The sequence below is a fragment of the Nicrophorus vespilloides genome, unplaced genomic scaffold, assembly GCF_001412225.1.
Source record: "Nicrophorus vespilloides isolate i.1.1-1 unplaced genomic scaffold, Nicve_v1.0, whole genome shotgun sequence".
NCBI lineage: Eukaryota > Metazoa > Arthropoda > Insecta > Coleoptera > Silphidae > Nicrophorus > Nicrophorus vespilloides.
In genome coordinates this window covers 25,018-46,830 of record NW_017096117.1, presented here as the reverse complement: position 1 = coordinate 46,830, position 21,813 = coordinate 25,018, and the positions used below count along the sequence as shown (strand labels likewise).

At 31.7% G+C, this 21,813-nt stretch overlaps 2 protein-coding genes across 6 annotated transcripts; one reads left to right on the top strand and one right to left on the bottom strand.

Moving 5' to 3' along the window:
- Positions 1-1,799: 1,799 nt before the first annotated feature.
- Positions 1,800-11,347, bottom strand: LOC108569663 (synaptic functional regulator FMR1-like). Of its 5 annotated transcripts, none has more exons than XM_017931294.1 (11): positions 10,887-11,347; positions 10,259-10,311; positions 10,035-10,203; positions 9,815-9,978; positions 9,518-9,754; positions 8,341-8,635; positions 8,143-8,286; positions 6,158-6,380; positions 4,113-4,283; positions 2,885-2,992; positions 1,800-2,650 (listed from the first exon to the last, which is right to left on the bottom strand). In XM_017931294.1, exons 1-11 carry the CDS (start codon positions 10,935-10,937, stop codon positions 2,481-2,483), a joined length of 1,785 nt encoding a protein of 594 aa, XP_017786783.1. In that variant the 5' UTR covers positions 10,938-11,347; the 3' UTR covers positions 1,800-2,480. The 5 variants fall into 5 exon arrangements, with proteins under 5 accessions (XP_017786783.1, XP_017786784.1, XP_017786785.1 ...); XM_017931295.1 differs by having other exon boundaries at positions 8,350-8,635; XM_017931296.1 differs by having other exon boundaries at positions 10,035-10,188.
- Positions 11,348-15,943: 4,596 nt separating this feature from the next.
- Positions 15,944-21,770, top strand: LOC108569664 (WD repeat-containing protein 44). Its single transcript, XM_017931300.1, has 6 exons — positions 15,944-16,334; positions 16,609-16,759; positions 18,573-19,133; positions 19,185-20,675; positions 20,787-21,368; positions 21,429-21,770. Exons 1-6 carry the CDS (start codon positions 16,267-16,269, stop codon positions 21,570-21,572), a joined length of 2,997 nt encoding a protein of 998 aa, XP_017786789.1. The 5' UTR covers positions 15,944-16,266; the 3' UTR covers positions 21,573-21,770.
- Positions 21,771-21,813: the final 43 nt, after the last annotated feature.

Genomic DNA, 21,813 nt, shown 5'->3' with positions numbered 1-21,813 from the left:
CAAATTTGTTACTACTCTACAATCTGTCGCCAACAGGCTATGATCTTAAAAAAAAAGTACATCGATTGTTTGAGGTTATGTATCTTATTATAAAATATCAATTATCTTACAAAAATATTATACAAGAAATAAAAATGTTATTAAAATTAATTTTGTTCTTTTAGTTAAAATTATCTTAATTTAATCTCATAGGGATTCAAAACAAAAAATCAATAAATATCGAATTAACATAGAAAAAGTCTATTAACATTTAAAAGACATATAAAGGATATTACATTACATTATTTGCATGTCCTCCTTTTCTCATTATATAAATTTTATTGATGTAATGAACTGCGCGCCATCTGCAATTAAACTTTAAAGTTTTTGACAGTTTGTCAATGCAGAAACTCAGGAACGTACTCTACCATTCTTAAAGTGGGTTATAACAAAGAAATATTATATTATTTATTACATATTTAAAAATCATTTCTATGCAAGATATTTCATCATTTTAACAAAAAAAACTGGTATTACTATATTTATTAAAAATATAAATATATACGTTTTGTTAGAAATAAAAAAATATGATGTATTTGTATATGTGATATTATTTAAATATCTTCTATATAATACGGTTATTTTACTTGATAAAAATATCTACAGATTTATATTTGGATCATGGCTCCTACAAAGAGGTCAGGATGAAAAAAAAAGTAGGCAACCAAAGTATCTTAACTGTACCAAAAATATTTTCTTTAATTGTTCAAATGCTTTCAATGATAGTAAAAGATATTCTTAAAATAAACTACATTATAAAGAGCATATTATTTAATAGTAATAGTTTATATGTATTAAATATATGGTATAGTATTTACAAATGTTAATAAAATTAATCTATTTATTACATATTAATTAATAAGTACTTAATTAAATATTTTGTTTAAGTAATAAATATAATTTAGTTAACTTACCAATCAATAATACTTCAACAAGGTGACTTGAATATGGTAGTTTCATTGTTCAGAAATGACAGAACATTAAAAAATAGCCTCGTCGATTGGTATTGTTAGTAAACGAACGAAAATAACGAATTAAAGAAAATATATTTATAAATATATTTAAAAAAAATGCGCAATCTATTGTTTAATGCAAAAAAAAAACTGTGTTACAATAATATGAATACATTTTATAATTTCTTTCTTTTAAGTTATTAAATTTTCATAATAAGAGCACCAAAAATGTAAGCTATTTAAACTCAAAAGTTCTTACAATTAACTTTTTTAATATATATATAATATATTTATATTTTTTTTGTTTAAATTTAAAATAAAAGTGTAAAGTTTAATTCGAGAAACAAAACAAAATAATAATAATTAAGAGAAACGAAAGAACGAGAACACATAAGACAACTTAAATAAATAATTTGTTCTATCTAAATACAAACTTTAAAAAATAAATAAATAAAAAAATACATAAATAGATTTTCCATACTGACACTGAATAAAATTAGAAGTTGCAGAAAATCGTCCGTTCTTTTTTTAATTATTTTTTTTTGCGACCGTTAGGAATCGACGGACAAAAACAGAACATAATAACAAAAACATAATAACTATAAAGAAAAGTTTAAGTACGTAATGTTTTATAAAATAAAAAGCTATTCCTCTTTTTTTCCCTTCCTCTTCGTTTTCTTGTTTCCTTTTTTTATGTGCGCTAGGAGGTAAATAACATCAAAGTATTAATTCTTAGAAAAGTTAGTCACAAAACGTGTTATTCTTCTATTCTCTTGTCGGTTTCCCTGTTTTTTTTTTCCTTCTTCATTTTCCATCCTTTTGGGTGCGGTTCCAGTTTCACGTTCACATCCACTCTTCACCTTTGCTTCAATGACATCGATTTTTTCATCAATAACAAACTTTTTTTCTTTCTTCAAATTAAACAAAATTATATTTAACCCGGTTATACAGTCTTTAATAATCCTTCTATTATTATTATTTTTTTATATTTCTCTTTAACAAACAAGCTTGAGGCATGGTTCACAGAACCAAACAGTCTCTTTCTCTGTTCAGCCGGGATACGGGCAGTAGAGTCCACCCACTAAATTTACGAATCACTAGTCTGAGCTCGAGCACAGTCTATCAGTCTTAAAAATTCCAAAGTTTAAGGCATGGTTTATTTACTGCTGTCACAAAATGAGAGTATTTCAATTATATAACGAGTGTGTGGGGGTGTATGTTTGTATATTGTTTAATTGTGTACAGTTGACGAAAGGGAAACAACTGCGTGTAAAGTAAAGACAAATTGGCACCATTGTATTATTTTTTTAAACATTCTGTGTTTGATTAGAGACAACTTATACATAAATGTGTATGTATATTTATATAACTATACAAAGAAACAAAAAAAACTGATAGGCTATGTTTAACTCAATGTCGAATAGGTAAAGTGGGAGTCCTTGCTTACATTCGGAGCGCACACTTTTTTTTTGCTTGTAATTAAAAAATCTATGCGGATGTTCCGTTTACGAGCTCCTCGTTTGGCTTCGGGTCGTTGCGGCGGGAAGGCGGTGGTTTGTTAGAACGCGATTTCGATTGGTGCGTCTTCTGCTGATGGGTGGTCTCTCCGTTGTTGGCGACAACATGCTGATCTCCGTTTCCTCCTTGGTGGTTATAGACTAAAAAGCAAAGAATAAATCACGATTAAGTAATCTCGTCATCATGTATTAAGAGTACCAACACGCAGCAATAGATAAAACTAAACAAAGAAATATCATGGTGAACCATTCTAGCATTAGTGCAACGTTAAATCATTACTTACAGTCGCGTCTCAGACATGGTTAAAGTGAATTAAGTATAATAATCATGCATACATATTTGAAGCGTTACTATTACTACTTAGGTCTATATACCTGCAAGGTTTCTCGAGTTCGTTGGTGTTTGACTTCGTTGTCTCAATTTACGTCGCCTCCTGCGCTGAGGACCACCCCATGTCACAGCTTCAACACTCGATACCGACTCTAAACAACCCCTTACTATATACACCATAGCTTTTCATAATTAACGCATACATTGGAATGTTATCTGTTCTTCGCTACTCATACTAGAATTCCTTTTTTTTCTTCAATCGCTGTGTTTTTCGGAACATATCAAAGTAAATAAGATACGTAAAATAAATCATCAATGTTTTAATTTCAAATAAATTGTCCATTTTTTGTTACAAGTTAATATTTCAATAAACTGTAACCCTGACCTATTTTTCTCGCACTCACTTAAAATATATCCTTATCATGTATTTTCCATTCCATCTCTTTTTCCGAACAAAATAGTTTATCTTTTTATGTGAAGACCTACAGGTCTGCAAATTCTTAGGGGTAAATTAATATATTTTAGGATAATAGGTAAAAAAAATAACAATTAATCTTATTCAGATTTCAATTTCAACTTGGTGTAGTAAAATTTGTATGTGCACTATAAATATTATTTGAGTGCAGAAAAAACAACTATTAGTTAGTTCTACAACATAATTCGTAAAAATAAATTCCGTGTCGAGATTATATCTATTATTTATCTAATTAGCACTTATTATAAAGTACACGTTAATTGACTAGGAATATTTTTCATTCTACATTTGTTAATAACTAAATAATATATGGACAATAGTTTTACAGCAGTTCTCTAAGCATAAAATCAGCATAATCACACACAATTGTCATTTAAATAAATCTCCGTTAAATATAATAAACCGATTAAAGATTACAAGTTATTTTTCGTAGAAAGTTTTAGATAATGAAAGTAAATAGTGCGCACGCGCATAAACTTAACTGGAACATTGAATACATACTAACAATGCTGGATTGATTAGTTATCTCTGAATGTTCGTAAAGTTGACTATATTTGATTGCGGGTTTTATCGTAAAATGTACGATTTGTGAACAAGTAACATTCCAATAAATTGAAGATTTCATACATGCAGTCTTTTTTATATTTATGTTTTTACTTAAATTCGAATCTACTGCGTTCCACATGCTTTAATTTAAGAAATATACGAACCTTCAAACAAAATCTTATTAAGAGAATAAGACTTAGTTTTTGGTACTGTTTTCCGTGGATTGGTAAACTAAATTTGAACAGACTTACCTCTATCAACACTAGACACTTCTTGGCTATCCAGAACAGTTTCTTCGTCGTCCGTGGTCCTACGCCTGTCGTCCCTTCGGGTATCCCTGCGTCCTCTACCCCTCTGACCGTATTGCCTAGGCACGTCTCCAACTCTTTCGTCGGCGGTGTCCGGAGTCTGATGACGCGATCCTACACATAACGTAAACTATAACATTTCGTTTCGAAAATTCATTTCAGAATAGATGAAGAGACAAAGTGTGAATAGAAAGTACATACAGAGTCATTTGACACCCTTTAAGCATTAGGCACATGCAAAGCGTGATACGATATTAAAATTATTGCGTACGTATTAGTGAGATGTTATTGAAATAAAAAATGATGAACGAAACCAAACAAAACGTTTAACGCTGAAAGGGTACCAACGAGCTCTAAATTCGAAATAAAAACACAGAAGTTCAGTTTTTCTATATTAATTTATATTTCTAAAAAAAATCTTTCACAATAAGATACGACAAGAGTAAGAAGCCAGTCTTATTTTCTTCGGCAGTCGCTAAGTGCCTGAAAGATGTTAACAAACTCACAACAGCAGTTTCAACATTTTGATCCGTTTTAAATGTTACTCGTATTTCATCATCTTTTCTTTCATCCTTAACTTTTAACAAGGCAATTCGTTATATATAACCAAAAAATATATGGTTTCATATATATAAAAAGTGACTTGGCTAAGAGTTTTGTTGACTCGTGTACCCTTCCAGTTATGTCAAGACAATATTCTTTTTTTTTCTCATAAACTTCTTTCGTAGTACAACCACAAACTCGGGTTTACTAACTTTCGAGTGCGTCGCTTTCCTATAGTTCTGAAACCATCGGAAGACGCGCACCGAATACTAAACAAATATAAAGACAATATTTATTACCACTGGGAGGTGCAGTCTACTGAATTTTGCATAACGCGAACAAAACAAATGTTATTTTTTTTTTAATAAAAAACGAAAACGAAATAATAATAAAGTAAATAAATTGAGAACCGTCTGCGCCCCCCATTTACAATTATATATATATCCATTAAATTATGTTTCATACGTCTGGGAAATCTGTTGTTCCCACTTAAAATATGTACGCCAAAATGTTAGGAAAAAACAAAATAAAATAACTAAAGATTAATTACTGGTAACAAAAACAAAAAGTAAAAAAAATTGAGAATGTCAAAGTCATTAATGCTCAAAATATTTTTCCGAACATTTGTAAAGATTATTTTGAACAGTTTTTGGAAAAAAAAAATCAAAATCGATATAGGAAATGCACACATCCAAATCCAATATTATGTACAAAGAAAATAAGGTGTAAAAAATGCTGCTGAATATAACAAAAAATAATAATACAGAAATATTAGATGTTAAGTTTTGGCAAAAAAAAAAAAATAATAGTGAAGCGTTATTTTGAACAATTTTGTAAACGTCAAAGCACATCAAGATTTAAAAATCTGTTCCATCATAATCGTGTATTATAGTAATTTTCTTCTTTTTTTTTTCATCATAGTAGAGAATTGTTTTTTTTCATCGTGTAATAGTAAAAAAGTCGTCAGCCGGGTCAGTCTATAAATGTCGCTTGCGAATCTCTGGCTTTATGCACCGATCAGTCTTCAGTGAAAAATTGAAAAAACAATTCAACGAAAGTAAAGTTATCATACTTGTATCTTATTGTGAAAAAAAAAATAACGAGCAAAGAATTAAAAACAATAGCAGCAATTGGTATTGAACGAGGAAACTAATTTGAAAGACAAATGGTGCATAAAACCGGGAGAAACTCCGATCAGAATTTTACATTGCAGCAAAATGGAAGAGGACCACGTGTGTGGCCTGTAAATCACTTGTGTTCCCGATCACCGCCGGCCGCGGTGTCTATAGCATTACGACCGCGGTTCGGCCTTTCCCTACCGCCGCCCCTCGGGGGTCGACCGTTTGTTGTGGGATGGCCCCTATTACCATTATTGCCGCCTCCGTTTCCGGCTGTCATCGGCCTTCGCTTATCAACATTATTAACATAATCTGAGATAGTACTACCGGTGTTGTAACGCTCGTGACGTGTGGATCCTCCTCTTCCGCGCGATCCGCGACTTCTCATAGAGCCCCTTCCTCGGTTGTTACCATCCGCGTCCGAATTATACGCACGATCGTCACGTCTTCTCGACATCGGGAGATTTGGTAATGAACCCATGACGCTGCCCTGCATGCTACGTAACTGCTGATCGATTTCCAACTTCTCCTGTCGAAGTTGTTCTACGTCCTAAACAAATAAACACAAACATACTCATATAAGTTGGTGTAATTACTTCCAATAAAACATTATTTTTTTCTGGACACATCGGTTGGGAATTATAGTCTGATAATTAATAATTCCCTTATTTCAATTAATGATAATTAATTCAATAGAAGTATTACACAATTCGTTTAAATACGTCGGTTAATCCCAAAGACACTGTACGTTCGTACGGACATTTTTACGCTTACATAATACAAATATATTTACGAGCATACTTAAAAAAGAATGTTCGTTAAGTATGAGCTGATTGTATGTTGTTGTTAATAATAATTTATCAACTATCTACATACACAATGCAATATATTATAATAGAACTATCCCCTCGGAAATATAATATATTTATCTATCTGATGCTAATCATTATGCAAACTTGCTATCATATATTATTGCCATTTTTGTATTTGCGCACATTTTATATTAAATAAAATATGTGAATAATTCTAATAAAGATATAGGTTGTATACAGATACATAATATGATGAAAATAAGTTGTGCAATATTTAATAAAGTAAAAAATATATGATATAGCCAAATGACCTAATTCTGATATGGAATGTATTATGTAATTATTAAATTAAAAAGTATAGTGATTTTAATTGTATACCTATCAACAAATATTATTATCAGATATTATTTTGAAAACAAACGTTACAGGAAAAAAAGTAATATTTAAAAAAAGTAAATCTTATTAAAGAAATTTAATAAAGGAAAGGATCATAAAGACTTAAGTTGGTCTAAATTGAGACAAATACAATATGTAATAAAAAATTTAAAAATCATAGATGAAACAATACATCAGATAAAAAAAAGTCTCTAAAAAAACTTAAGTTATTACTTATATAGATCATTCCAAATATTTAAATGTGAGCAAATTTAAAGAATTCGAAACAATCTAATAAGTTAAATTTATTTTCGTTATTCAGACTTTAAAAAATATAGATGCACAATACTGAAATTGCAAATTGCAATTATTGTGTTTGAGAAAATATGAAATTGCTATTTAGGAGTTCTCGATTAAATGATTTCAAGGTTGCGTATCATGATGACTCATTGATAAAACTACGTATTAAAAAGATTATAATAAGTATTCCGTCACTTTGTTTATTTACTAGAGCAATAAGTCTCAACACTGATCACATTGTAACATAATACAATCTTATTTGTTATTATAGTTATTTCAACATATTCATCAAAACAGCGGAAAAAAGATCTATGGTCAATAGTCCTTTGCAGCAGTTAATCTTTTATTTTATTATTGTGAATGAAAATGTTTATTTGTTTACTGTTGCAAGATTATTTTTGTCAAAATAAAATGATCTTAATACATTTGTATTAAGAATAATTTATATGTAAACATATTTCTTATATTTTATGGGCTATTTCCTATATTCCCGCTTTCAATATTTTAATATATCATAATCAAATATTTATATAAAATAATGGTTAATAACCATTCAGCAAAATGATTTATTGGTGAATGGAACACAAAACTATTATAAATATATTTCAGTAAATATTGTTTTTGCATTTAAAATAAAACAAACATATTTTTTAAAATAGCATTAAAAATTGCCATTATATAGAATTATAGAAAAATCGTTAAGTCATATCTTCTATAATTTAGTATTTTCAAATTGAAGGGTTAGCTATTTGAAAATAAGTAATATTTTAGATATGTATAAGATGACGATACTAATAGGTTGATAATTAATAAAAGTATAAATACCTTGAGATGTGCTAAGTGATATTCCAATAGCACTTTTGCATTGGATATACTTTCAACAGTTCCAACAAAAACAAAGGGAACCTGTCCCTCTTCTCTGGGCATCGTGGGCTGGGGTTCATTATCCCCCTCAATTTTAACCCGCACCTAAATAATGGAAATTGAATGTGATAAAGATTGTAACAAGTCGTGAATATTTACTTTACTTACAACGCCACTTTTATCAACAATCTCTTGAATGACCCTGCCATTCTTCCCAATCACTTTACCTACTAGAGCTCTAGGTACTTGCAGCGACTCTTCGCTATATTCCAGCATAGCACGAGCCTTCTTCACCGCTTCGTCACAATCCCCGTAGATTTTGAAGGTACACGAATTTTCCTCCAGCTCGATGTTCGTAATACCGTTCACCTTACGTGCCTGTTGGATGTTCACTCCGTGCGCACCGATAGCCAATCCCATCAAATCCTCCCTTACATTAAACTCATCGGAATACCTGAAATTGGTAACAAGAAAAAAATACACCTTCACCAGGTTTGCCAAACTGGAAAGCAACTATCTACCAGAATACACAACACACATATGTTCAATTTGACTCTAAACATGAACAAAAACTATCACAATTCGACATTTTAGTACTTTGTTGTATGTATAAAAATTATAAATCTAGTGCTCTTCAAATAAATAATATAAAATAAACCATTTCATGCACCAACTGAAACATTACTATAATTAGAACGTCTATTCGTCTAATTTTTAAAACTACAAAAGCAACAACGAAAATAAAACAGAAATAAAAAAAATAAACATCCTGGCTCATTATAATGGCGGATAGTATCTAGTACAATTAAATTGGAGTTGTTCTTATTTAAATGAAGGTTCATATATGGTTGGTTTATTTTCTCTTCCTCTGTGATTTGTAATTCATGCTCCATATTATTTCATTCTTATAATTAAATGATTATAATATGAGTAACTATTGTTGAATGAAAAGGTGGTTGGGGTTGTTGGAATGTAAAGATAATAATTGATAAAATAATAAATAACAAAAAAGATATGAACCCGCCAAGCGAGAGCCAGGACACAGAGATAATGTAACATGCTGGTTGCATCGTCTCACCTGGAGCCCGAACGAGCTGCCTCGTAATTAGAGACACGCTGATACATGGGCTTAAATTTGCTGAAATAGAGAAAAAAACACAAACTTCAAAAGTTACTAGGGACACTCTGGTCCTGGCTAATCGCAAACTTTAAAACTGAACGCGAAACAATTATTAATGTTGTTATTGAAAACGAAACGAGAATGTACATGAAAAACAGCTCTTTTCTTGAATCTTACTTAGATAGAAATATAAATAAATTTCATTTGGTAACTCACCCTCCAGCATTCGCGAGTTTTGTATTCTCCAGTTGCCTCACTGCCTCTTCAGTCCTTTTCATCAATAGCACTTTCTGTTGAAGACTACGGAAATGCATTTCTTGCACCATCGCAGCCCTTTTCTTACTAGTTTCACATGTTGAAATAACAACTAAATTACCTGTGTCAGGCTGATATCTAACCATTCCAGCATTAATTGCCTTTTGGAATTCTTTGTGAGTGTTTTCACCTTTTGCACTGCAAACAAACATTGTGTAAAATAAACATATATTGTTAATGAAATGATTCAGCACTTACTACTCCCTCACATCTTCAGGAACTTGGATTTCAAATTTGAAGAACATGTTTCTGTCTAGAGGTGGATTCATATTCTTATGACGTAGCCTATCACTATTAACAATCTCACTATAAGAATTATCCCAGCCCACATATTCCAGTACATAAAAATCGCCTTTCATCATCTGCAAATAAACTGGATTTAAAGAAGATGCTCTACTTTACGAAGCTGATTAATCACCTTAATTTTGCACTTCCACCAACCACTTGCTTCTTGTGTTGTTCCACCAGAGAACACCTCAACCTCCTCATTTTCCATGAACTCTTCAGTTTTTGATTCTGGTATGGGTGGGAACTTCAGCCTGGAGTAGGGAAACCTCGAATCTGGTTGCCAGCTAGGGACGAATGAACTTCATTCATCAGTGCAAAAATTTATTGACATTTTATTGTTAATTGAACACTCACCCATCTTCGAATTGTACCAATACATCTTCATCAAACACATCTAGAATGGTGCCCTGCATAATAAATAAAGAGAATTGTTTAATGACACAAGGTGAAAGTATTAAGGGAACTGTATAAACAATTACTGTATTTGGGAGGATCTGTCGTGCAGTATGAATTGACGATGTGCGTTAAGAGTGAAGAAGGCATGAATTATGAAGTTATTTTTAAAGATTCGGGAAACGCGTACAGTAGAGTTTCCTGGTGGAATTGTAATATGATACAGGAGGAGAACCTAACCTGCAGGGCGCGGATGGGCCCCGAGGGTTACCTAACCGGCGGTACCTTTCGGAGGCCGGCGTTTTGGGCGCGATGGGTGTGCGAAGGTGGCGGTGGGCTGGGTGTCACGCGGCCGAAGGGCCTGGTGATGATCGCATGCACACATGGAGGATTCACGCCCTGTCAAAACGGTCATGGCGTCAACGAAGGACCAACGTTTGGGTGAATCACATCGGTCGCACACCGGCAATGCACGCCGAAGTGGAGACCCGCGACCGGAAACTGTTCGACGGGAAGGACGCCGACGGTTCCGGGCCTGCGACCCGCGCTCCCCAGCCCACCAGGATAACATACTTTAGTTTATACAGACCTTATAAAGGGCGCCGTTTTCGCCGCATACTTCCACAACCAGGTCGTCCATGTTGTATCGGGCTTTCGGTGTGCAAACAGCCTTGAGTTGTAGAGAACGAGAACTGTTGCCGTTAAGCCACTAAATGACAGACAGAGAGCACAAGTCTAATACACAGAGACGCAGCGAGAGAGCGAGCGAGAGGGAGAGACAGAGAAGGAGCGCAAGCAAAACTGACAGCGCCAAAATGGAAAACTAATTCGGGGGAACTGGTTAGGTGTCCCGAGACCGGTGACCCTTTCTTCTCTTTATTGGGACTAGCAAAATCGCGAGGCGCCCTTTGTCGTACGGAAACGCCGCCGTCCACTCGTAAATTACATTCGGCTCGACTGGAACAATTGGAAACAATCTAGTCACTGAATTCTAGAAAGAACGTTCACTTTCACTATTGGCAGCACTGCGCCAAGACAAAACCGACCATATCTTCCATTTGTTTTTGGCATATACCGAGTGTCCCATTTAAACATAATCTACAACAATTACATTTATATTTAATTTTAGAGATACTTAGAGTAAACCAACTGAAATATCAGATTTTTTTTTCAACTCACGGCACGCTTGTAAATTTGCCGGGGCATAATGTTGATGTTTTCATTTTGTTATGTACACTTATTTTGCTTTGTACATTTATCCATCTAGAATCTAGATGAATTAAAGAATTTATTACTTTGTCAAATTATAAATAATGCAAAAACTTATTGACTAACAGTTAACGAGAAATTCTTCATATTTATTCAGATTTGTTAAATGAAAATTTTATTTAGTTACATATCTCAATGATAGGAGATATATGAAAACACATTATATTATGCGGTATTCAAAATAAATGTATTTTAAGTAATTTATATAATCTTATTATTTTCACTTAAAACAGAAGAAAATGATAATATTTATTTTAACAAATGAACACAACACAACACAAAAATAAGTACTTATTTTATGTGTCATATTAGTAATATAGTTCACATTATTTTTAGTAGCATAAACAGAAAATACTACTATCTTAATAATAGAAAACTTTCAGAATGTTATACAGATACATGTCTATTAAATATTTCTATGAAGATTTATATATATTTTATATCTATTTTAATTTAAACATAATTATTGGTCAAAACATTGACCAAAGGGCAAACGACTGACGTCTTTCCAACCGAATAGAATACATAGAGAATAAATAAAAAAAAATAATTAAAAAAGGCAGTATTTTTATATTGTTTCATATAAAAATAAAATTATAGTTTTTTTTTGCTCACTGATCTCTCAATTTCATTTAAAATGTATATAGTTTGCGTATTTGCTTTTACTATTTTACTATTATATAATTATTGACTAATATAGTAATTCTCTCTAATGAAATATAAATAAAGTGGAACTTCGCTTAACGAGCATAATCCGTTGCAAAATTTCCGGATACAATGTTCCCCATATAAACTAATGTAATATACGATAATGCGTTCCATTATGCGAGTAATTTTTCTTACAATTTATTTTGCTTTTTAAACGAAATGCTCGTTAAGCTTCCACTGTAATCATATTTCTCAAGACCAAATTCTAGAATTTAAATATTCAATATTGAAGGAAACCAGTTTTCAAATGTACTTATATGAAATACATGAATAGAATTTTAATTGTTTCAAATCCTATTTTACATCTACAAAACAATTTGCAGTTTCATAACTGTGCAAATTTATTATGAAGTAATTAGATTAATGTAATCTAATGTAAGTAATGTAAGTGTAATCTTCAGATTGATAATAGTAACTGAATTTATTAGAATTCTGTTGATTAATAAAATATTTACATCAGTCAACAAGAAACAAATATTCTTGACACACCCACACTATAATCTCCCACTATGTTGTATGAAACTGTACACAAAACAAATGTTTCTAATATAATTGTAATATCCATTAATCATCTTTAATACGTGACGTAAGTTACGATACAACTATTTACTCTTTTTCTATTTATAATCATTACAAATTGTACATAATTGGCATTCGCAAAACCATTGTTGTTAAATTAAATCTGTTTTTAGTAACATTATAAATACAGCAATAATGCGGCTTCGATCACTAAGGATTCACTGTTTAACTTTTGTGGGTTAACTTCTCGATTAGTCTGGTTTCAAACAGTCCTGATATTCGCAGAACAGTTTACCAGCGCTATGCGAGGAATTGCTAAACTTTCACTCTCTCAAATTTTATATTTCTAATTTAATTCTATATCAATTTTTATTACTTAGATTCTATCCAGCAAACATTTACATTTTTCAAGAATATACATGAATGAGTGAGCTTATTCTTATCATTGCTGTTCTTCGCAAAACGCATTTCCGGTAATTGTATTAATTGAAAAGATAAATAAATAATTATAACAAAGGTATAAACGAAAAAGGAATAAAATGTCGCCAAAATAAATAGATCGATTAAAAACAAATATATGATAAGTAAATTGACTAATACATAATGACTTAAGTATTAACCAGAATGATCTAAATAATAGTGATATTATTTATTTAACACTAATCCTTCGGATAGAGACAATTGGTTTACAATTTCTCAAAGAAAACATCATCACATCGCTATTAATTTTTATTTCCTAAAATATGCATATCATTTTTTTTACTTCTCCAAATATTTTTTTAGGATCCGAGAAAAATAAGTCAATTTGATCAATTGAAAACTTGTCAATATTTAATAAATTTATTATTTATGATTTAAGAAACAAATAGGCACAATTATACACGTGCATGATTGAAAACAAAGATGCGCAGCAAGTGTTTACTCTGTTATTACAACTTTTTGTTTGGTTTTACAGTACAGGGTGACCAAAATGAATACGGTTTTTCGAGGGCAGTTAGTGATTTTTTTTTAAACACCAATCTTGCACTTTCCCGTTTTTAGTCATCCGATACAAATCAATTATACCAGTATGGCCTAAAGCCTGGAAAGGCCTGATTTTAAACTTTTATGTACTTTTTATACTGATTAATAAATAATTCGGATGAAATCGGAACCATTCGGAAAATTTTCAAATCTTTGTTTTGCTATAATAAAATTATTTTCCTGATAATTATAATAAAAGACCTTATACCTTCAATTATGATAAGCCAAAGTTAAAATAGAGTAAAAATAGAGACTGAAGAAAAAGATGTTGACGATAATACAAAGATTGTAAATGATAATGAAAATTCCCATATAGAAGATATTATAACTGTAGAAACCGAAGACATCAAAATAGAGTGTATTATTTAGAAAAAAATAAAGTCACAATGCCAAGAATTTAAAAAAATAAATGAAAATGTACATTTTTTTTCTGCTAATTGCAGAAAGAAAATTAGAATATTATTCTTTGGAAGACAAAGTATTTTCATTAAATGGATTTATAAACTTGCACTGTATTATACTGAAGAATTTAGAAAATACATTTGGACAATTGAGACAAATGCAAGGACAAAATAAAAGAAATATTTATCAGCCGATTAATTCGCATAACGAGCAAAACAAATTGTAATGAAAATGACTCGTTTAACGAGCGATGTTTCGCATAACGAGTTACGTTATGCAAAGTTTAATAACTCATACCAAAAATGTCCCCGAAGAAAAAGCCGCAAGAATACAGCCATAAGAGAATAAAAAGAGACGTAAAATGAAATAGGTATCATAAAAAATAAAGTAATGATTTCGATGTTTCATTATCTGGAAATCGAATTTGTATGCCAGCTTAGTTCATTCTACGATAGGAAAAAGGTACGTATGGTCGTATTTTACATTAAATTATATGGGCAAAATTGTTTCGTTTAACGAGTGTTTTCACTGTAATTCTAAACAAAACTACGAAAATAATCTGTCAGTAGTACAAAAAGTAGTAAATCAGATTTATTTTTCAATGTTACTATGCAGAAAATTATGTAAATCCTGAAATTTTCACTGAAAACCTTGTTTGTTTAGTGGGGTAAGTGTATAACACATAATAAATAAAAATGAGAATATGTATTTAGTAATTATTTCATAACTAAAAGAAACATAGTTTGGGAAACTCTGATTTAGAATATCAAAACTATTGTAAAAATATAATAATATCATAAAACCTATAACGCGATTAATTGTTACAGTATTAAATTGATATCGCATTAATCAGTATTACTACAAATTTTATTAATTAGTAAAGTGATATATGGAAATAACGTTAAATGAAACAAAGAAGAAAGATAAATACATTAGGTTAATTCGTTATGATGAATACGGTACTTTTTATCAACAAAAACGATTCAATTAAGTTAGAAATCAAAATGTACATGTTATTTTGTAATTAAAACAGAATCTTTTTCTAAAAAACTAATATTTTTGATCCCGAGCTATAGAAAAATCGCGCAATGGAGAGTTTATTATATATGTCACCGTTGCTGCAGCTGTATATTACAGAAACTAACTAGTTAAAGTATGGAATAACAAAATTATTCTATAATCCTTATGATTAATTTACTGATAAATATTGTAATTGACATTTAAAAATATTTATAAATCTTATTTGTTATAACTGTATAATAAAAGAATGTGTAAGTTAAAATGAATAATTTGTATAAAACATTTTCAAAACTATCCTTTTTTATTATTTAAATAATTTATTTAGATGGATCACCCTGTATATAAAGTTCAATCACGTGTCACAGACAATGCCGCCATTGTATTTAAACTATTTCTGATTGTACATAGTTAATATTCACAATTGCATTATTATAATCTAATTCATGTGTAACACAATTTCTTTTCATTTCTACGCAATGCGGATACACAAATAATCGATTTGTAATAAAGTAATACAAAAAAAATAGTTCAAAGAGACGAAAATACCAACAAAAAAATATCCACAATCTATAAATACACCTAATATTTACTAAATCATAATTGTTAATATTGAACGAATTACGTAACGTAACTGGAATCCGAAGGTGTAAATATTGAAGTAGTTCTAATAATACTAAAGCAGATTTAACCTACTTCAGTAGTTTATTTATATTTTATTGTTAATTGTCGGATTGGTGAGAACATGGGTTGTTGAATGAACAAGAAGGAATAGCAAGGTCGAAAGGAGGGATTTTCTATTGGAATATTCAAATTGGAAACGAGTTTTCGGTCGGTAGTGTAGATGTTCACCGATACCAATCCAATCCAACCTATTGTACTTTTTGACAGCTGCAACAGCAGCAGTGCGATGGGGGAACAGTATTTTTGTATGTTGGAATTCATATTTGCAAAGTGTTGTTAATTGGTGGTCCGAGTGCAGGGTGTGATGATGCATTTCGTGTTGGATTTAAAGACGAAAGACGAGTAATATGTCCAGCGACAGTGATTCTGAGCAGTTTTACGATGCTGAAGATATCACACCCATTCATGGATCAAGGTATACATATATATAGCAAACAGCATCATATCTATGTGATCACCAATTGTTATTTACCTGATATTCATAGTATTGCTGCCTGTTCATTGGTGATCGCCCACTACTCCAAATCCTCAATCAAACTGCTTGCACAACTAACATATTTTTTATTTTGCTGTTTATATCCTTTAATGAAATCACTTAAATATGCAAAGCCTGTTGCTTTTATTTTCATCCCTTTCTCGAAACAGAAATTTCTTGCTGCTGCTGTTCATTAACTAATACTTATTGAAAGGAAACCGAGAGGGTCTTCCAAGGATGGCCTGGTAACAAACCACAGGGCCAACTCAGAACCAAATGTTTCATCAATCCTCAAAGATGTGAAAGTGAAAGAGATATCTGCTCCCCCAACGCAAATCATAGACATCAACATCGATGATGTTTTTGTAAGTATCATTACTCATTTTTTTTATTACCTGTTTTATTACAGGGTTATATAAGTGTTTCTAGAATTATATCAATTAAGTAATATTGAATTACATAGTTTTTCTTTATCTTTATAATCAATTGATTGATATCGACAATATAATACAATTAATACTAAAATTAAATTTATAACCTTACAGTTTTATTTATGATAAATATTTTTTCAATTCAATCATTTCAAATTAATATTAATAATAATAATTTATTGACCAAACATCAATACATAAGAAGAAAAAACGTACATTCTATACATAAATTCTAACATAAAATAAAAATATATTAATAGGCTGGCCAAAGGGCTAACAATAATATTATTATTTGTTGAAACATTCTAATAATATATAATTTATTCTGATTTCTTTTTTTTTTAAATAATTATAACACATAGTATTGCATATATTAATTTCTAAATAAGAGATCAATGAAGGAACTTTTATGTGATTATAATGAATAAGTAAAAACATAGGTAGTTTTTGGAAATATTATTTTTGTACACATAGTTGCTTTATTAATGAAATAATTCTTATAATGTTAATAATATTCTTACATTTTTAATGTTTTAAAGCATTTGTAAAGTGCATATTTTTTTTTCTAATTCTATTTTGAGAATTATAAAATTCGTACAGATTTATTGCGTTGCGAATATTCATTGTAAATATTTTTCCATGCGATTTAAAAAGACCTTGATAATCGTTGCGCATGTTAACCTTGAATTATATTTTGAAAAATATATTTGCTGGTATCTTATTATTAAGATAATAGAACTTGCAATAAGTTAACACTTGTTACATAATTATAATATTTGAATTTATCTAGAATAATACGTTCTACATTATAAAATTATCTCAGATATACTGGTATAAATATAAAATTGTAATTACTTCCAATAATTTTGTTTACAAATTAAAATGTTTTCTTTTGAAATTATATACCTCACATACAATTTTGAAAGCACACATGAAGCCAAAGAGAGCCACAATCTGTTTTTTTTTTATATTTTATGAAGAGCCACACTTACACAAATTCATTTTTTTTAAATTTAATGTAATTGCATGTTTTCAGTAGTCACATATTAGAACATAAATATTTATTTTAAAATTTTAGTAATAAAAATCAAATATTATCAAATTTTAATGGAAGCTGCACTTGACTTAATGAAGAGTTGCAAGAGCTTCTCTTGGAGACACATTTGCACACTGTTGCTATTGGCTAATAAGTAAAAAAAAGTTCCCCAACTCTTGTACTAGAGTGCAAAGGACACTATTTTTTTTTTGGAAACCTATCCCTAAATTGTATCAAATATTAACCTGGCATTAAATATATACCTAACAAATATGAAATGTATCTATATGCACTATGTAAGAAATGTGAAACTATCAACAAGAAAACTGTTGATATTTACATCTAATTAAGTTAATACAATCAGCGTATATATGTGAAATTTAATATTTCATATTACATTAAGAATCAAGGTCAATCAATGACTAATGTGACTATTTAATAACTTAGGAGTTATTTCATAAGTCATATGTCATAAGTGAACCCGTCTAAATGTAGTTGGTATAATTTAAATTTAAATTTATTTTTATTTATATTGAATGATATTGATTGAAATGTCAAATATATTGTTATAATAAATTTACTATCAATTCTAATAATAACTGTACTTTAATGATTTAGTATTCATTACTTAGAAACCTTTAAATAACATTTTTTGTGGTACCTATTTCTAAATTTGGATTGGATTTAAAATTAATTGAATATATATTGTAGGTGGCTCCAAAACCTTCACAAGGAGGGCGCAAAAAGTTCAAGGAGCTTCGACAGAAGCTACAGAACGACGACGAGGATGCACAAATTAGTAACCTAACTCCGCCAAATAGTCAGACGTCTTCAATCGAAGGGGTGTACGCTTCCAGTAAAACTTCTCATCCATTCAGGGTTATCGAAGTAGATACGTCGAGTTTGCAGAGCTTCAACTCTGGTCGAAGATTAATTAGTCAAGCAGATTTGGGATCGCATTTGTTCGAGTGTAAAAAGGCGATCTCCTCGTCTGCTCTATCGATAAGTTCTCACAGTTCATCAACCCAGAGTTCCAAGGATACAACCCAATATCCAAGTACAGTGACGTTGGCAACGATATCGACGGATGCCCCAGCACATACGAATCAAGTTTGTCTTCCTTTACAAGAACCAGACGTGATCGCTAGCACAAAACCTTGTTTACAAAAGAATAACCTCGATATTAAATCCTCTCCAAAGATAGAAGTTCCAGTCGCTCCGCCTAGGAGAAAAAAGAAAAACAAATCAAATGCATCTTCTTTGCCAATAACGGTAATTGTGTTTACTAGTTTGTCGAAAGTAAATTTATCTTCTTCTTTTTAGCCATCAACTTCAACAATCGGATTTCCATCGTCGGGATGTATTGAGAGCCTAACTAGTCCAGCATCAACTATCGAAACATTGACTAGAGAGCTGGAGCATTCGTTAGTTAGTCTTCCTTCGAAGATTCATCGTCTAGAGAAAACCAATAGTTCAGAATCTTCCAAATGCAGCACAATACGTTCAGTTCATTCTCTGGATATTACTCAAGTAGCGAAGGGCCTCTTTGTAGTGAGGCCATTAGATTCCGATAAAGCGAAGGCTGCAAACACATCAAAGGAAACACTGCCGGAGGAGAAGAAAGCAGAGTGTGCACAGGATGACAACTCGACTAGTCAAAGAGGTTCCACGAATCGTAGTAGCGTTGGTCACTATAGTTTGGGCCCGCACAGAAGCGCTCAAATGAAGACATGTACCAAAGAACGAAGGAAGTCTGCAGGCGATGAAAACATGTTGGCCTACGCTTCATTAATAGAAACTGGAAAGCAGCTAACTGATCTGGAAATATTGCAGCAGGTTACAGTTTTGAATCTAGATACTGGCGAAAGAATTCCATTAAGCGTGGCCGAAGATAAATTACCTCAATGTTTGAACCCGTTATCGTTGCATATCATGAGACTAACGTCGGAATATGTCAGTAGTTCAAATATGGAGAAGGATAAAGAGTCAGATGATGAAAGTATTATAAGCAGCAAGAAGTCGGAAATCCATCCTCTGGGTGAAGACAATGAGGTGGAGATTGGCCTGATGAGGCGTAAAACTGCTAGAATAAAGAAATTCTTCGGCACCACGGTGAGAAGAACCATGGATAAAGCGAAGAGTATAGCTCAAGAAGTTTCGCATGCTAGGCACAAAGAGGATATCGTTGATGTCGTCGACGAAGTTCATCCCGGTGATCATAACATCAAATTGAAGGCAGCGAACTCGCATAAAGGTCCATACGATTTCGAGAAGGTACACCACGTACAGGAGCTCAACAGTGAACACGAAGGAGCGATTTGGTGCATGAAATTTTCATCTTGCGGCCGTTTATTGGCCACCGCCGGTCAAGACAAAGTTCTTCGGATTTGGGTTATCATCGATGCCTACCAGTTCTTCCACGATATGCGTACAAAATATAATGCTGATAAAGTCTCTCCAACACCTTCGCAGGAATCGTTGGTTTCCCACAACTCTTCGGAAAATCCTTTCTTGAATTTTGATCCTCGGAGCGAAGAAGCCAGCAAGTACGTCTTCATGCCGAAACCTTTTTGTACATACTCCGGTCACACATCCGACTTATTAGACGTCAGTTGGTCTAAGAATTACTTCATTTTATCTTCGTCGATGGATAAAACCGTACGCCTCTGGCATATTTCCAGAAAGGAGTGTCTTTGTTGCTTCCAACACATTGACTTTGTCACAGCTATTGTCTTTCATCCTAGAGACGATCGGTACTTCCTAAGTGGATCTCTTGACGGTAAAATCAGGCTGTGGAATATTCCAGATAAAAAGGTAATTTTGATAGTGCTTTTTTTAATTATTATCATCCATAAAAATACATGTAATTTACATTTGAAATAATTTGTAATGGTTTTAATATATTATTATATAATTAATTTGCAGGTTGCTGTTTGGAATGAAATTGATGTAACAACAAAGCTCCAGAATAAGTTGATAACAGCTGCCAACTTCTGTCAAAATGGAAAGTTCGCTGTTATTGGAACGTACGATGGCAGATGCATTTTTTACACTACTGAGCAGTTGAAGTATCATACACAGATTCATGTGAGATCGTCGCGCGGTAGAAACGCAATTGGCCGAAAGATCAGTGGTATCGAGCCGATGCCGGACGAAGACAAGATCCTGATTACCTCAAACGACAGCAGAATAAGGTTGTACGATCTGAGGGATCTTAGCCTTACGTGCAAGTATAAAGGATACGTGAATATCAGCAGCCAAATAAAGGCGAGCTTCAGCCACGACGGCAAATACATCATCAGTGGATCGGAAAATCGTGATATATACATCTGGAAGACGAACCACGACTATTCGAAATTTTCGTCTGTCCGCAGAGACAGGAACGTCTTCTGGGAAGCCATCAAAGCCCACAACGTTACGGTGACTTGTGCCATATTCGCTCCAAATCCAGATAATATCATTAAAATGATCGAAGATCGAAATGTAACCGAGGAGCAGGAAGAAGAGGTATTACTCACTAACGTTTTTTGTCTTGTACTATTAATTAATTACATTATAAATCTGCAGGAGGAGGATCCAATGGTCGAACAGCGTGTCAAAGGTTGCGGCGGATACGTATTGATTTCGGCGGATTTTAATGGTTGCATTAAGATCTTCATGAACAAAATGAAACCCAAGCACAGTTCGTTGCCAGCATCGGCGTTGGTTTAATTATACCTTGCCCTTTAGGTTAGTAGAATATTAATGTGGTATATATATTTATATAATAAATTATTTAAAAAAATGATTCAGAGTGGATTGGAAGTAATTCAAGAAATTGTTATGTAATATATTTTATCAAGTGATCTAAATCAAGAGTTTAATCGATTAATCAATTTCGGAAGTATACAGCAAACAAACTGTTAATATGTTTTATATATATATTTATTTGTTAATTCAATTTTATTGTATA

Coding starts and splice junctions, on each gene's coding strand:
- LOC108569664 (XM_017931300.1), top strand. CDS start 16,267: ATGTCCAGCGACAGTGATTCTGAGCAGTTTTACGATGCTGAAGATATC. Junction 19,134..19,184: donor CATCTTCTTTGCCAATAACG/GTAATTGTGTTT, acceptor TCTTCTTTTTAG/CCATCAACTTCAACAATCGG. Junction 20,676..20,786: donor GGAATATTCCAGATAAAAAG/GTAATTTTGATA, acceptor ATTAATTTGCAG/GTTGCTGTTTGGAATGAAAT.
- LOC108569663 (XM_017931294.1), bottom strand. CDS start 10,937: ATGGACGACCTGGTTGTGGAAGTATGCGGCGAAAACGGCGCCCTTTAT. Junction 9,755..9,814: donor CCTGAAGATGTGAGGGAGTA/GTAAGTGCTGAA, acceptor GTTTGTTTGCAG/TGCAAAAGGTGAAAACACTC. Junction 8,287..8,340: donor AAAGTGGCGTTGTAAGTAAA/GTAAATATTCAC, acceptor TCCATTATTTAG/GTGCGGGTTAAAATTGAGGG.